Raw genomic sequence first — 15,291 nt, 5'->3', positions numbered from 1 at the left:
ATACCTTCTAGATCACTACCTACCCCCAGCTCTGAATGTAACTCAGTTAAGATGCCCTTCAGTTGCCTGCTCAACACCTTTTAAACACGTCCACATCACGTTGCTGAAAGCTCTCAGCAAGCATCTGCTGTTGAAGGAATTCCCAAGCCAGAGTGACACCCGACACACAGGGCCACCAGCTCTGACACAGCAGCGTGCAGGGCCCTCTGCGATGCCTGGCAGTGGAGATTTAAGGTCTCAAACAAGCAAGCAGTGAAGGCCAAAGGGCCCTGCATAATCCACACTTAGTCAGAAAGCTCAAGGAGGCTGGACTGCGCATGCTCCTTCCTACAGACTGCATGGCCCTGGCCCTGCTCACGGGCCCGTCTCCACAGAAGAACCAGAACCAAGTGTAGTTAATTGTCCCGGGTGAGAGCAGGCGGCTTGATTTTACCACATATTTTCTCTTTCTTTTTGGTCAGGGATTCCATGTGGCCTAAAACCCCAAATGCCATATGTAAGCACAGATGACCTTGAACTCCTGAGTCTCCAACCCCTACCTTCCAAGTGCTGGGGCTGCTGGGCATGTACTACCATGCCCAGTTTATGTGAGACTCGGAATCAAATCCAGGGTTTGTGCACGCTAGGCCAGCACTGTAACAGCTGAGCCAAGCCTTCAGCCCCCATACATTTTTATAATACCCGAGTCAAGTTGCTCAAATTGTCATTTAGAAATCTGCAATAAGTTTCAACATGCATTAACCTCAAACACTCTTCTGTCATGCTTTAAAAATATTATCAATTGCTTGAGACATCTTATAAGAGTTTAGACAAGACACATTATTAATGGTGTCATAAATAAGTAATATAACTTTATTAAAATGAAAAGACAATATTCAAAATAATGCAACAAAATGAATAAATCCTTTGTCCAATACTGTACACACAGTGCGGAGATCAGTGCATTTCTCTAAAGCATGTTTTAACCTTCATTTAGTTCATACTAAAATAAAGTAAGCTTTAAATAGCTCAAATAATGTCATTCAGCAGTTTAAACTGAACAGCTTGTCGGGACATGGCAGCAGTGTCCCTGTTAGCAAGCACCTTCTCTTTTTGCTTATCTACATGAGATAAACCATCAGAGGATGTAAAAACCAAACACAAGCTACGCGTCTCCCGGAATCTCAGGGCAGTGAAGCAGCCAGCCGTGAGTTTTCAAAGCAGGAAGATGCTGAAGTGACCGCTGGCATTAAGACGTTCTGTGCTATTGGTCAGAAGTGTTTCACTTAAAAAGCAAACAATCCCCAGGAAATACTGAATAGGAACCAGCAACACAAGACCAGCTTGTGTTGTTCTTTATTAAGTCTAAAAAAACAAAAAACGTACCATACATCCCCACACAGTAACTCTCGATCATATGGCTAATTGCTGCACTAGTCTATAAAACTCGTACCCCAAACACTGATGGCCGGCGCACTTCCACTGCGCTCTTGAAAGCCTCTTGCTACAACATGTTGCAGTGGATGGGGAAAGCAGGAATAGTATGGAAAAGTTATTCACCAATTCTGTTAATTTCCAAAATATAAGACATACATACACAGGTGATAACATGGTCCAGAAACTGCTGTCCTCTCAACAAAACCCCAGAGCAGCAGGTATTAGGCCATAGAATGACTTCCAACAAGATGTTACAGGCCTGGCGAAGAACACGCCCTGTCCTGTATGGAGAAGACTGCTGGCAGGGAAGAGGAAGAAAACAAACTATAGGCAGGCCTGAATGCCAGGAATCTTTAAACAAATTTATAATCTGATCTAACAATCCTGCTTTCTCCCATTTGCTCAATTTTTACACTATCAGGAGCTGTTCCTCCAGCTTGTTTGAATTGTTCTGAATATAGATTACTCTAAGAGTGACTAATTGGTTATCCTGCAGCTATGGTCTATGGTTACACCGCACGTTTATACACAGGTATATAATGTAGTCAAATGTAAAAGTTCCCCATTCTTCCCTCCCCCTAGCACATCTTTAAATCATAGACTTTTTCCTCCTATGCTGACAGATCAGGGACTCCCAGCATAACAGCACCTCATAACTGCTCTAAGCCTTTCTCATTAAGGCAGAGTCCACCAACTTCATTTGCCACTTGATATTGTTCTATGAACCTCAAACTGGAAAACTGGGAGCCGTCCGTTCCATGTAACTTCTGTTGAACTACGACCCTCATATTTATGGAGAAACCACGTAGGATAAGTGTTTGCGCTTCCCGTGGCTACCCACATCCATTTTCATTCTGGAGGCCAGCTTTTCTGTGGCAGAGGCCATACCACAGGCAGCAGGTAATGGCTGAATTTGGGTGCTTGGGTTGGTTTCTTCTGCTTCCCTAAAATACTTTTCATATTTGTCTAGGTACGGTGGTCTCTCAGGTAGTAGGTAATAATGCGTTGAGCTAACCTTCTTCCCATTTTCAATAATGGGCAGGATGCACGGAGCCTTGTTGGCAGACCCTTCGCTGCTCTGTCTCTGCAGGGCTTTGCTGCTGACATACTTGGGGTCAGGAGCAAAGCTCTGTGTTGGGGGCATGACCCCGTTGAGGTAAGACGGAAGGCTTTTAGGACTTGGGGTACGGGAGTTACTCCGAGACAAAGGTTCTCTCGGGGGGACTTTGGGAGGCCTGTCTTCATCACTGTAGGTGTTGGAGGTCACTTCTGCCGACCACCGTCTGTAGTCTGGCTTCGCTGGCCTCGGAGGGATAGGAACCCTGGGAGGGACCTCAGGCTTGTCTTCATCTGAGCTAGGAGAAGCTCTGTGTGTGCAGCTTGATATCCGGATGGCTGGCTTGTTAAATGACCCAGCTGGTCCTGAGTGAGACCGCCTTAATCTGCGATGGCTTTGAGGTGGGGGAGGGTTCGGTTCTGGGACAACTCTGCTCTGCTCAGATGGACAGCTAAGATCTGCCACAGAAACAGTCGGGCTGTCAAAATATGCATAGTTGATCTGTCCGCACCCACGGAAGCTTCGCCTGCCAGGAGTACCATATTTGAAATCTGAAGGTACACAGTCTTCTAAAAGAAAGTCTGTATCTGAGCTGGTTAGAAATTCTACCTCACAGTCGGCCTCATCCAGAGACAGGTCTTCAGAGATGGGCAATGGTGGGAGCGGTCGAGAACCCCGATCGCACAGCGCTGCACAGGGGAAAGGGGAAGGGCAGCTTTTAATGGGTGTAAGTGGAGGTGTGGAAGTGCAGACACCATTCACTGAGAGTTTCTTAAAACCACACAGAACTTGATCCTCTTCACGCTGTCCCGAGCTGTCACTTGGTGAGATAACGAGAGGGGGCAAGCTTGACTTTGGAGAGGGACCACATTCTGTAAAGAAGTGGCCGTTCCCTGGAGCAGACCGAGAAGCACATCCTGAAACAACAAGCGATGCTCATCAGGAACCGCTCTCCTTGCCCTTCACCCTGTGAGAGCCCAGGACCTGAGCTCCAGCTCTGCAGTCAGGGAAACACCTGACTGGTGTAACCCCAAGGACACCCATGCAACCTCCACAGGTATAATTAGAGCCAGAGCAGGGGAACACACGTGATCTGGTTCAAAGAACAAATTATCTCTGCCATCTCTCTTGGACATGTGCTCGGCATACACCCACTCGTCCCAGGCAAGTTCTGTGACGTGTATGAAATTCACAGGAGATGAACAGTGTGTAATTTACACGAGTGCCATGCTACGGCAAGCTTATGACATGCAACAACACAAGGCATGCCAGCGTGAGTAAGATGAGGTGAGGTGAGGGCCTTCCTGCCAGCATATCAGGATTGAGTGAATGGACTCACTCGTAATGTGTGTGCCTGATAAAAAGCTCTTGACACAAATCCAAGGGACATAATGTTCAAAGTAAAATACCTGTACAGTTTTCTAAGTCTGATGACCATGTGACTACTTGCACCTATTGCTTGCATTCAGTACTAGTAATATGCAAGACAGATACTGCCCCAAGGTTAAGTCTGCATCATACCTGAGAGTAAATTAACTCTTTTTTTTTTTTTTTGAGACAGGGTTTCTCTGTGTAGCCCTGGCTGTCCTGGAACTCTCACTCTATAGACCAGGCTGGCCTTGAACTCAGAAATCTGCCTGCCTCTGCCTCCCAGGGTGCTGGGATTATAAGCGTGCACCACCACTGCCCGGCGTGAATTAACTCTTGATGTGGAGAAATTATAGTTCCACAGTTCTGTTTATGAATCAATGGCTCAGGTAGTAAAGGGTAAGAGAGAATTAGCTTCAGAATCTGCTGCCACTAGGTGTCAGACTATTGTTGGAAACTACTTAGGTCCCTGCTTTAAGAAATACTGCTTGAGGACAGGGCAGAGCTTATCAGATTGCCAACTTTTTCACATGCTATTCCAAAGACTTTTATACATACCAAGAGTTGTTAGGTGCTCCTGAGCAGGGGAGTTCAGATTGTAGGCCATGGTTATTGGATCAATATTTAAAAAGTTACTGAAAGCAAAAGAAAACATGTTGGTCATGAGCGAGGACAATCCTCTGTGACTGCAGTGTCAGGAATGCACACAGAGCACAGGAGCACACACTCTTGACTTACTTTTCAAACTCACTGCGGCTGCCCCAGCAGGTCTTCATACTCCCCAAGGCCTGGCCATTATGGAGAAATCCAGTTTTTAAAGGGCCTCGAATGTCCTGGGCAGCAACTCCCGCTGCGGACATGGCGCCCCGCTCTGGGATGCCTTCGATCCGGAAAGCCCGGGTGTTTTTAAGTCAACCAGTAGCTCTCATTCCCTGGAGAAATCAAGAACAAATGAGAGAATAAACAACATAATTCAGAAGTAGGATAGTCTATATTGTAGCATAAGTAATTAAGAGGTGGAGGGAGATGGGAAATTTTGTAGACTTTTTCTAATTCTTCTTATAAGGATACTTAAAATGTAGCCAGCAAAAATAATTTTTCGTTTTGTAAATACTAACCTTATACTTGAAGGTTTTTCACAGAATGAGAAAGAAACCATTGCCAGAAAAGCCAACCCTTGCTGCAGAGCTTACCAGTTGCTCAACAAATTACAATTGCTTTCCAAAGCACACAAACCCCTCCAGCCCATTAACCTGACTTTCTCCGGCATGGCTGTCCAGGAAGGAAGTGCAGTGGACACTACCCATTTTTCCTAAGCTAAAGGAATTTCAAGCTAGGCATGGTGGTGCATAGCTGTAATCCCAGCTCTTTTGAGGCTGAGGCAGGAGGATGGTAGGTTCAAGGTCTACCTTACCCTCACTGATCCCCCACCCTAAAAACAACAAACCCCAATACTTGTAGAAAGTACAGTGCTCCATCCACAGCTGAGCTGCCATCACTAGCACTCACTTGGGGACTCTGCAGCACTGACACCTACCTCCCGCAGAGCCCAACACTGATTTGGACTCTGTATTTTGGAGTTGGTCACAGAAGACATACTCTCCAGTTAGTACTTGCTCAAGATATAGTCACATATGCGGATACAAATTCCTATTATCTTGTAAAAATCAAGTTCTGCAAGATTACGAGCTTCAATGTCAGCTTTGGCTAGCTTCCTCCCTTTCAAAGACAAATTTAAGGGACATTGTTTGTATTCTCCTTTGTGAAATATACAGTAATTCATGTCCTGCTCCCTATAAGGCATGGATTACAAAGGCAAAATATATTTTTCTTAAACTAGTAGCTAGTCAATTTTAGAAATCCCCTTGTATCAGATGTTACAGGTCTGGAGTTCCCACAAGCTCATTCTAATTTTACTTTAATTCAGTACTCTTCAGATCCTAAAAGACACCAACTCTGCTGTCTTCAGATAGTCACATGCATTTAGGAAGCTAGGCCTTTCTCCTTTAGACAGCAGGATGTTATCTGCCGGCTGCCCAGAACACAGACCCCTTTGAGATCTCCACACATATTGTTCTATAGAACTCTGCCACTAAATACTTGCAGACCTACCAAGTGCTGACACTGTTCAGGACTGAGCATGGTACTAGGGCCAATGCACGCTGGAGGAGCTACATAGATGGTTCTTCTTAAAATGATCAGCAGCTAAATATCTACTGCTTACATATCTCAGGCCTAGTAAACTGTGGCTTCAGAACAAGTGGCTGTGAGTCCTAAGAACCTTTTAATCACAGGGATCTGGCTTAGTACGTGAATGCTGTCCACCAAAGGTAAACTCAAAGGTAAAGGCATAGGAGTTCTTTTTTTTTTTTTTAAAGATAATCTAAAAAATATCCCATAGGTGTTTACAGAGCCAGCTGTTTTGATACACGAGGCAGTTATTATATTTCAAAGAGTCAAACTTTATTTAAAAAAAAAAAAAACAGTCTCTCAAAGATAGATATTAAAATAATCTGTTACTTAAGGAACCTCAGTATTGGGAAGTCTTTGAGTCTTGGTTTTTAGATTACTGAAATGAAACAGATGTGTTATTTACCATTGAGTAATTTAAAAAACACATTTTAAAAGAGGCAAGCCTCTCCCTGTGTTTGCTTAGCCAGGGTGTATCAAGCCTTTTCTACAGGTTCACAAACACTAAGAGACTACAGGGAAAGGATCTGTGGTAATATGAAAATGAAAGGCAGGCGAGATGGGAGGACAACTGTGGTGGTTAAGTGGTTTGAAAGCACACGTTTGAAGATGGTTCATCCCGATTACAGGACAATGCTGCGGGGGATGCAGGAGGCCCAGCCCCCACCTGTAGGCAAGCCAACAAGTACTACTAGTAATTACTGTGTCAGCCTCCCAATGCCATCTACATCTTAGCTTTCAACAGAGTGATTGTGTAACTATTGCCTCTGCTAAAGTTGCCTTGGAATACAAAACTTACATTTCAGTGGTCACTTAAAATTATTTATATGTTTTAGAAAAAGTTATTTTTTATTCATTGTTTCCATCACCTACTTGTTAGCTTTCTTAAGGAAAAAAAATTTTTTTTAGTATAAAAAGAATTGTGTTCACTAAGCCAGCTCACTTCTGACCACAATGGTGTCTTTGTGTATTCATAGAAGGTGACCTGCCTCGCCATCTCAATGGGGAATTGTGAATGGGCCACGTTATGAAACTGTCTGCACTTCCTGCCTGCTTGCATGGCAGAAGCGAGGAGGGCAATGTAACTGCGGTGCTCTCATGTCTGGAAAACAACTTCAGGCTGTAAAACCCAAAAGAGCAACAGGCCACAGGTTTAAGGTTTAGATACACATACATCCTCTCATCTCCTCCACTCCTCCCCGAGTTAAACTAAGGCTATGTTAGAAAACTATCTGAAAGTCTTCTACCTCACAAGACAAATAAACAAACAAACAAACAAAACCCAAACTAGTATTCAGGTTGTATAATCCTGGTGGAGGCAGAAAAAACACTCTGGCCAAATTTGAGCTAATAAATAAAGCAACACATTTTGCTCAAGTGAAATCTGACCAATGCTTCAGTGTTTAAAGTTGTATCCAAGTCCTTATAACTGTGAAACTAGCTCTACTTTTCTTTTCTTTTTTCTCTAAACAGGGTTTCTCTGTGTAGCCCTGACTGTCCAGGAACTCACTCTGTAGTTCAGGCTGGCCTCGAACTCAGAAATCCACCTGCCTCTGCCTCCCAAGTGCTGGGATTAAAGGCGTGTGCCACCACCACTCAGCCTAGCTCTACTTTTCAATTCGTAAAGAAAGTAACTGCAAAGATATATTTATGTATGAGTATCAACATCCAAAAGTATAATATGATATTCTGCTATGAAATCCAGATCAAATGACTGCCGATACAGCAGCACAGTGTAAACCGGGACCCCAATACCCAAGTGGGTGTAACAGTTTACAGAATCACAAAACAGTGTGAACATTAAGTGAACCAAAATGCAGTTAAATACCAGTACCTCAGTTCTGCTAATAGCACTATATTTTTCTAAACTTTAGGATTTTGCTCTTGAAATCTTTTAACTCACTTCTATGGCTTCAAATCCACAGACTATTCCTAAGTATTTAGGAATTTCTTATTGTCTGGTGATTATCTTTCCACTTGGATGGGCCTCTGGTATCTCACAAGCTACAAACCCTATTCCTTCAGGTTCTTAACTTACCTCCTGCCCCTTCTTGATCCCAGAGGATCACACTTCCTCAGGCACCTACCACTGTGGGCCTGAGTTAAGGCCAATATGTCTGCCAACCTCCAGACATAGTTTTTAAACTTCTTCTCAAACCTCTCTTCCTTTTTCTACTGGTTCCAATTTCTAGTCTGAAAATATTTAAAACGCATTACAGCAACAGGATCAAATCAATATTCCTCAATTGCCTCCCTAAAAAGAACCTGTAAAAGCTTCTAAAAGCTCCTTGACTGGAATGAAAGACCTTCACAATGGGCCCTTACTTAACCTGCCCTTTTCAGCTCTAGCTTTAAGGCTAGTTCTCACACTGCACTCCTTCCACAAGCCCCTCATTTTATTAAAAGCCAGAGCCATGTCTCACAGTTTCTAGCTATTCTGTGCTATGCCAGGTTCTCCTCCTACCCTCCAAATCCAGGACTGGTGCCTGACATTTTCTCCCTGCAGATACCCGCATATTTACTTCTTTTCTTTTTGTTTTTTTGTTTTTTGTTTTTTCGAGACAGGGTTTCTTGTGTAGCCCTGGCTGTCCTCGAACTCAGAAATGCGCCTGCCTCTTTACTTCTAATATTAAGTGAACATTGAGAAAATAGCCATCTCATGTTTTAAAATGTAATTACATGAGATTCTCCCCAGACTAAAGAGGAAAGCTAAGGGGAAAAGCACAAATCTGTCCAGGGATCAACTCTGTATGTACTGTATGTAGAGTTAGGCCAGTAATAACCTAGCACCTTTAGAACATCCTAAATTCACCTTCTGGTTCTTAAGTGACAGTAGTGGCTGAGTGACTTGTAAACACCAATGGCTGCTAGCAAGGCTTTCTAAATGACTTGTTATTCCAGACTTAGGAGTGAAAAATCAATTTTACCTTTCCTTACATACTATTCCTTTGTGCTTTTAATCTATCTTAGTTTTATTGCTATTTTAAAGTTACTTTATTTTAAAAATAAAAAAGTCACAATACACCAGTACCACACTTCACAATTTCTAAGGTGAACTCACATGCCTTTATCTGGAAAATACTTACTTTGAAACTGCTTTAACACACAAAGCTAGGCCACCTTAAGGCACTAACCTAGATATGCTTACCTTGCCACAAGATCTCATTACTACATCTCAGGCGCAATCCATGAGAGGAGGAGGGGCACATTTTTGTCTTACAACTCATCCAGTTCTGCCCAGTGCTTCCTTATTTAAGAGTGTGATGTAATTTCCTTCTTTCAATCTGGTTCTAGAACCTGATTTCTGTTTATTCAGAGTGATAAATGGTCTTTCCAGCTGCATTTAACAATTACCTACCTACCCACTTCCACAATTAGGGAAGACAACTATATAGTCAAAGTTTGTCAAAAGAAACTGATTAGAAACTTTGACACATTTCATGACTTTGGATCTTCCTCAAATATACTACGTTCTATGCTCACTGAAAAGTTTGATCGCCTTTTTGAGGAAATGGAAATCAGTTTTATTTGCTGTTTTACGGACTTATATTGATAACTGAGAAAAATGACTTAACATCTACCTGCACGCTCAGCATTATCATGTTACACAGCATATAAAAATCATGGAATACACCATATTTCTAGTCAATGCCTTATACATTTTGGCTGTAAATTGTGAACGTATGTCTTCCTGGTTTGTGGACGTTAAGGTAACAAACTATTAAACGCAGCAAAGACTATTTTGCGCCACTAAATCAAGCAGGCAGTGTAATCTGCACTCATTTACTGAAAGTAAAAGGACATCTGCACAGATATTTCAAGAGCAAAGGCCTGAATTCAAAGTTTTTCAGATTTCATTTTAAAAGCTATGATTTGGAGATAGGGAAAGAAAGGAGGCAGGCTAAGGAAACGTCTTTATTATACGTTTTCCATAGGAAAAAAGGACTTGCCTTTATATTGGCTGCATGAATAACTTCTAAAATAAAACACCAACTACAGTGCTCACGCATAGAATCAGGTAAGATGTGATAGCTTCAGCAAATATTTTTGTTGTTGTTGTTTGGATTTTGGTTTTTTCGAGACAGGGTTTCTCTGTATAGCCCTGGCTGTCCTGGAACTCACACTGTAGACCAGGCTGGCCTCGACCTCAGAAATCTGCCTGCCTCTGCTTCCCAGAGTGCTGGGATTACAGGCGTGCTCCACCATCGCCCGGCTTTCAGCAAATATTTAATGGTGTCTGAAAGGCTGATTCGAGTGTTCTCACCGCCCCGCGAGAACCTTCAATGTGCCCCACACATACTGACCCACTTAGAGGTGGGGAAAATGCAGGCCACAAGGGAAAGAATGTATCTCCAGACCATCGAAGCCAAATGATGGGACTTCTTCACTAATTCAGAAAACTCCTAGCTAAGTATTTAAGAAATAGCAAGCTAGTGAAAACCCCATTAGGTCAACTGCTGTCTCAATAGCCTTGAGATTCATTTTGTCCCTTAGGATTTTAGGGCGATACAATTACAAGCAGGGCAACAGCACTGTACTGTTTTGTCATTGGTATTTTTCCTACAGAGCACAACAATCAAAGACTCTCATCCACAGACTCAGGCGAGCACACACGGACGGAGGAGCATTTCTTTCGGACACATGTGATGCACTGTACCTGTGAACGATGCACTGTACCTGTGAACGCTGTGTGGATTCTGTTGTAATCTTAATGACAATGACCACAATGGTCTAATGATGGGAAGTGAGTCTTTAAAACTTCAAGTTTATTTAACAAGCGTTTAAACAACCCAATGGACAACTCAGGAGAGTTAAAATTAATACATAGGTGATAATAACATTCATAGGATACTGTCTGTCAGGAAGGTTTGTGCTTTATCCTTGTAGCAGCCCTGGAAGGTGGGTGGGACACCATTACTACTCTCAATTACAGGTGAAGAGCTTCTGGAACCTGCTCCAGCTCAGCTCTGCTGAGCCACAGTAATGCTAAGGCTTACTTACCAGCCTCTCTTTTAGTCTCTCAAGCTCTTCAAATTGCTGGAATAAAAAGACTTAGGATACACACTTGACCCCTCTGGATGAGGCAGGTGCATTTTTTCGAGGGATTCTATTTGGTGTTTCCTTGGGTAACCTGTAGCCTATGAAAGTTCCCATTTCACTTCCTCACATTTTCCTACTAAAAGTTACCAGTTATATACTTGGCCTAGATATCTAAAATGGGCAGATCAAGGTATAATCTTCTATGATTAACTGTAGTAATTCTTTTGATGCTCTTTATCTTTACTGATACAATGGTGCCCTACCACAATGGACTCTTATACACAGTATTTAACAGAGGTTTACTACATATATCCAAGAGGCTTCCTTTAAATACTCTTATCGCATAGATCCCAATGACACCATTATAAACTTTACTCTATCACAAAACCTGAAATTCAGTAACAGGATTCTTTTATCTGTAAGCACTCTACAAATTACAAAGCACTCTCTGATATACTGTCTCACTTGATCCCCACACAGCTCTGTAAGAAACAGGGATTATAATCTCATTTTGCTTTAAAGAACTGAAGTGAGCTGAGATCCCCGCTCTGACTGAAGCACCCTACCTAGGCTGTTGTGCTGTCAGCCAGTCAGCATTCCACTCACCTACACCTCCTGTCCACCATCATTTTAGGCAACAGCCTTGGTTCTCCCAACATTCCTGCTGACCTAAAATGATTTTACTACTTAAGACCTATTGTGTTAGCTAACTGCAAAGACAGGAACTGGAACTCAGCTTTCCTAGGCCAAATTCTAAGAATGCAAACATTATTTTCACAAGTCCATGTATATGGAATACTTCTGGCCTAGATTCATCAGATGAAAACTGGTTGTTGCCTGATGAAGCCATCTAGCGAGGACAGGGATAATTTCAGATGGGGATAGCTCTCAAGGAAACGAGCAGGGCGCAATGGCAGGATAAGGAGGCGGAGAGCTTATTTACACAGGTGGTCAGGGGAGGCCTCCACAGATAGGTGACTTTCACAACTGATTGCCTTTTTAAATTTTATTTCTTTATTTTGTTTTCCCAGACAGGCTTTCTCTTTGTAATTCCAGCTGTCCTGAAATCACTCTGTAGACCAGGTTGGCCTCAGAACTTAGAGATCTGCCTGCCTCTGCCTAGTGCTGTTGCTAGGATTAAAGGTGTGCACCACAGTGCTAAGAACTAATTTCTTAAAGAACAGAGACAGCCATGAAATGAGGCAGGAAAAGAACATGTGGATTAAGAATCTGTAACTTGTGAAGTTTCTTCTTAGCTATGGGTTGTAAGAGCTTTTGAACTTCTAGTCCTAACCATCCTATTTCCAAACTGAAAAGGGATCTAATTCCACATTTTAAAGATATATTCAGCAAGGCCCAGGAAATCAGTTATTTTGCAATACTCCCACCCCAATTTTACAGTACAAAGAAGTTGACTAGAATATCAATGAGGACTCCAAATCTCACCTTTTGAAGTTTGAATCCCATACTTTTTTCTTAACACCAATCCTATTAAGCTAGTAATTTATAGTTTAGACCCTGAAGTTCACCAGTTTTATCTACATCAAATTTAAACTGTGTGAATAATGCCAGAATACCACAGGTGGATTGTATTTATCTAATTACTGATCTTTCGCTTTCATATGTCCTGGCCATTGCCGGCAAAGGATGCTACGTGCATCCGGATGGTGAGGTATCAGTTCACATTTGTGGAGATTGGGCACCACCTTCCCCCTTCTCTGCTCTGCTCTCCTTTCCAAAGCAACCTGATGCAGGTATGCTGACAATCAGGTCAGCTGCAAGCTGGTGGAGTGCACCTGTAATTTAGGGAACTTGCTTTTAAAAGCTACTATTAGTATGAGCAGAAAGGCAGTATTATCTAGTACAGCTCTGGAGAAGTAGCAATAAAGAGTCAGTTTCATAAAACAAAAAAACACCTAGAGACTACAACATAATTAATTCATACAAAAGGCTCACCAGCATCTACTATGAACCCAAAGTAGGAAATCCAACTCGTTAAAAAAACAATAATTCTACCTCTCAAAAATATGACTAATCCGGGCATTTCATAGCAGCATTTAAAAAGGCACAACAGATTTTCTTTCCAAACCTTATCAGTGCCTGGGCCAATCCTGTTAAGCCTTAAAGTGTAAAATGTGCTTTTCCTGCATTTATTTGATCGACATTAACTATGTGCAAGGCTGTGTAAAATAAGAGCTGTTCAAGGCAGTTCCAGTCCTTAAGGAGTTTACCATCTCATTTATCTACCAAGATAGGGATTTACAGTTTGAGATTTTTACCGCTTATCAGCAAATGTCCACCAGAGCCCAGGAGAGGCAGGGAAGGCAATGGCAGATGGTGTCCAGCCCCTTTTTAAAAATCTTCATGTATTTCCTCTCATATCTGATAATATCCACAAAGGGATGGAGTGACAATCAGCCAGAGGTGACTGACAGGTTAGTAAGAAACCAGCTTACTCTTTTTTGTCTTGACAAGACTTGCTCTTTTGCTAATATAGGTATTGGTAAAAATCTCTCTTAAAACCTCCATGTTTTAAGAAAGTTTTTTTTTTTTTTTTTAAAGGCAGTAGCTGACACAGTGAACTCAAAAATGCCCCAGTCTCAATAGATGCATATCCACTATACTGTATAGACTTATGGAAGTTTAAAACTGTAGAACCCTTCTTTTTTTCCAGGAGGTTAAAAAAAAAAAAAAAGGCAATTTATACCTCACCTTTCCTCACCCCTGACAGTTGCCTGGAAACCAGTCCTGCCCTACCTGTGCTGCAGGTGCACTCCCGTCACATCTCTTTTAAAGCTACAGTCTCTATTCTGACTACACTTAAGTTTATGACTAACAATCTATTCACATTTTTATCAGGTAGGAAACTGGTTTCTTTCAAGCAATGATGAAATCCTAATAAAGACTGAGGAAGCACCCATCCAAGCACCACCAACCACGGTTAATTTGAACAAAGATACTATATACGCATAAATACAGTTCTGTGGGCATTTCCACTCCTTTAACATTTAAGTCGTTTAAGGCAAAAGGGTCATGTTTCTGGAGAGGAAAAGGCCACGGGACAACTCGGATGAATTAAAAAAAATATATTTTTTAAAAGAAGGAGAAATGACCTTCGTCGCCGAGTCGCGCCGAGACTCAACACTGGTACCAACCAGGGACGACTAGCAATCTCCGAGCCCGCCCGCAACAGCTTCCCGCAGAAGCTTCCCCGGGCCGGACCGACGGGTGCGCGGGGTGAGAGGGAAGATGGAGGGGGCCGCAGCAGCCCCGCCGCATCCCCCGGCCGCAGCTGCGCCGGGAAGACCGTGGAGCCGGAGCTCCGGAGCCCCAGGCTGTGGAGACGTGTCGTGTGCGCGCCGGTGCATGGCCCCGGCGGGAAGCCGAGGGCGCCCGCGGCCCGCGGCTCGTCGCGCACCCCGGCCCATCCCGGGAAGCGGCGCGCCCGCGGCTCCTGCTCCAGCCCACCGCCCGTCTGCCCACCCGCCCGCCGACCCTCCGCGCCCCAAGCCCCGCGGCCCCGGACGCCCGCCAGGTCCCTTACCCCAGGAGAGCGGGGCCCCGCGGCACCCTCCCGCGCATGTCTGTCCCGGTTGGCTCAGCGCCGCGGGCTCAGGGGCCCGAGCATCGCGCAGGCGCCTCGTCGCTCTCTCGCCCTCTCTCTCTCTGCTCGCTCGCAGGCTGTGCTCGCGCGCTCTCTCGCTCACACACCGCAACGCTCACGCTCCCTGCCTCGCACTCGGACGCCGACGCCGGCGCGGCCGACGCCCGTATTTATAAGGTGAGCGACAACGTGACGCCGCGGCCCGCCGCCCCGCCTCCCTCACTCAGCCAATCAGGGTGGCCGTCCACTTAAAGGGGCGATGTCGCTACCGAAGCGTTTGCGTGGGGCCCGCCGGGCGGCGCTGGCAGCCTCGCCTCCTGAGGGGACGTTTCTGTCTGGGCTGCCTCTGTGCGAGCTGCCTAGCCTAAGGACACCGAGTCTCTTTCAGAAGGCTGTGAACGGCCCTGTTTCCAGCCCCGGGGAGGGAAGTGACGCTGAGATGCACTTGGGTCCAAGAAACCCAGGGAACGGGGAGAATTGGGGAGTGGGGCGGAGAGGGGCACCCCGAGATATAGCGAGGGAGGGTCGAGGGATGGCGGGGAGGGTCGAAGGATGGCGAGGAGAGTGATGAAGAACGGAGGGGGATGGTGAGGAACAACGAGGGACTGCTGTGATG

General features: G+C 44.3%; 1 protein-coding gene across 1 annotated transcript; it reads right to left on the bottom strand.

Annotated features, from left to right (window-relative positions):
* Positions 1 to 831: 831 nt before the first annotated feature.
* Errfi1 (ERBB receptor feedback inhibitor 1) lies at positions 832 to 14,836 on the bottom strand. The gene is made up of 4 exons (XM_052178245.1): positions 14,616 to 14,836; positions 4,580 to 4,773; positions 4,400 to 4,476; positions 832 to 3,390 (listed from the first exon to the last, which is right to left on the bottom strand). The coding sequence occupies exons 2-4, from the start codon at positions 4,699 to 4,701 to the stop codon at positions 2,207 to 2,209; spliced, it is 1,383 nt and encodes a 460-aa protein (XP_052034205.1). The 5' UTR covers positions 4,702 to 4,773; positions 14,616 to 14,836; the 3' UTR covers positions 832 to 2,206.
* Positions 14,837 to 15,291: the final 455 nt, after the last annotated feature.

This window comes from Apodemus sylvaticus, chromosome 3 (assembly GCF_947179515.1).
Source record: "Apodemus sylvaticus chromosome 3, mApoSyl1.1, whole genome shotgun sequence".
Lineage (NCBI taxonomy): Eukaryota > Metazoa > Chordata > Mammalia > Rodentia > Muridae > Apodemus > Apodemus sylvaticus.
This window is presented reverse-complemented; position numbering and strand designations above follow the sequence as displayed.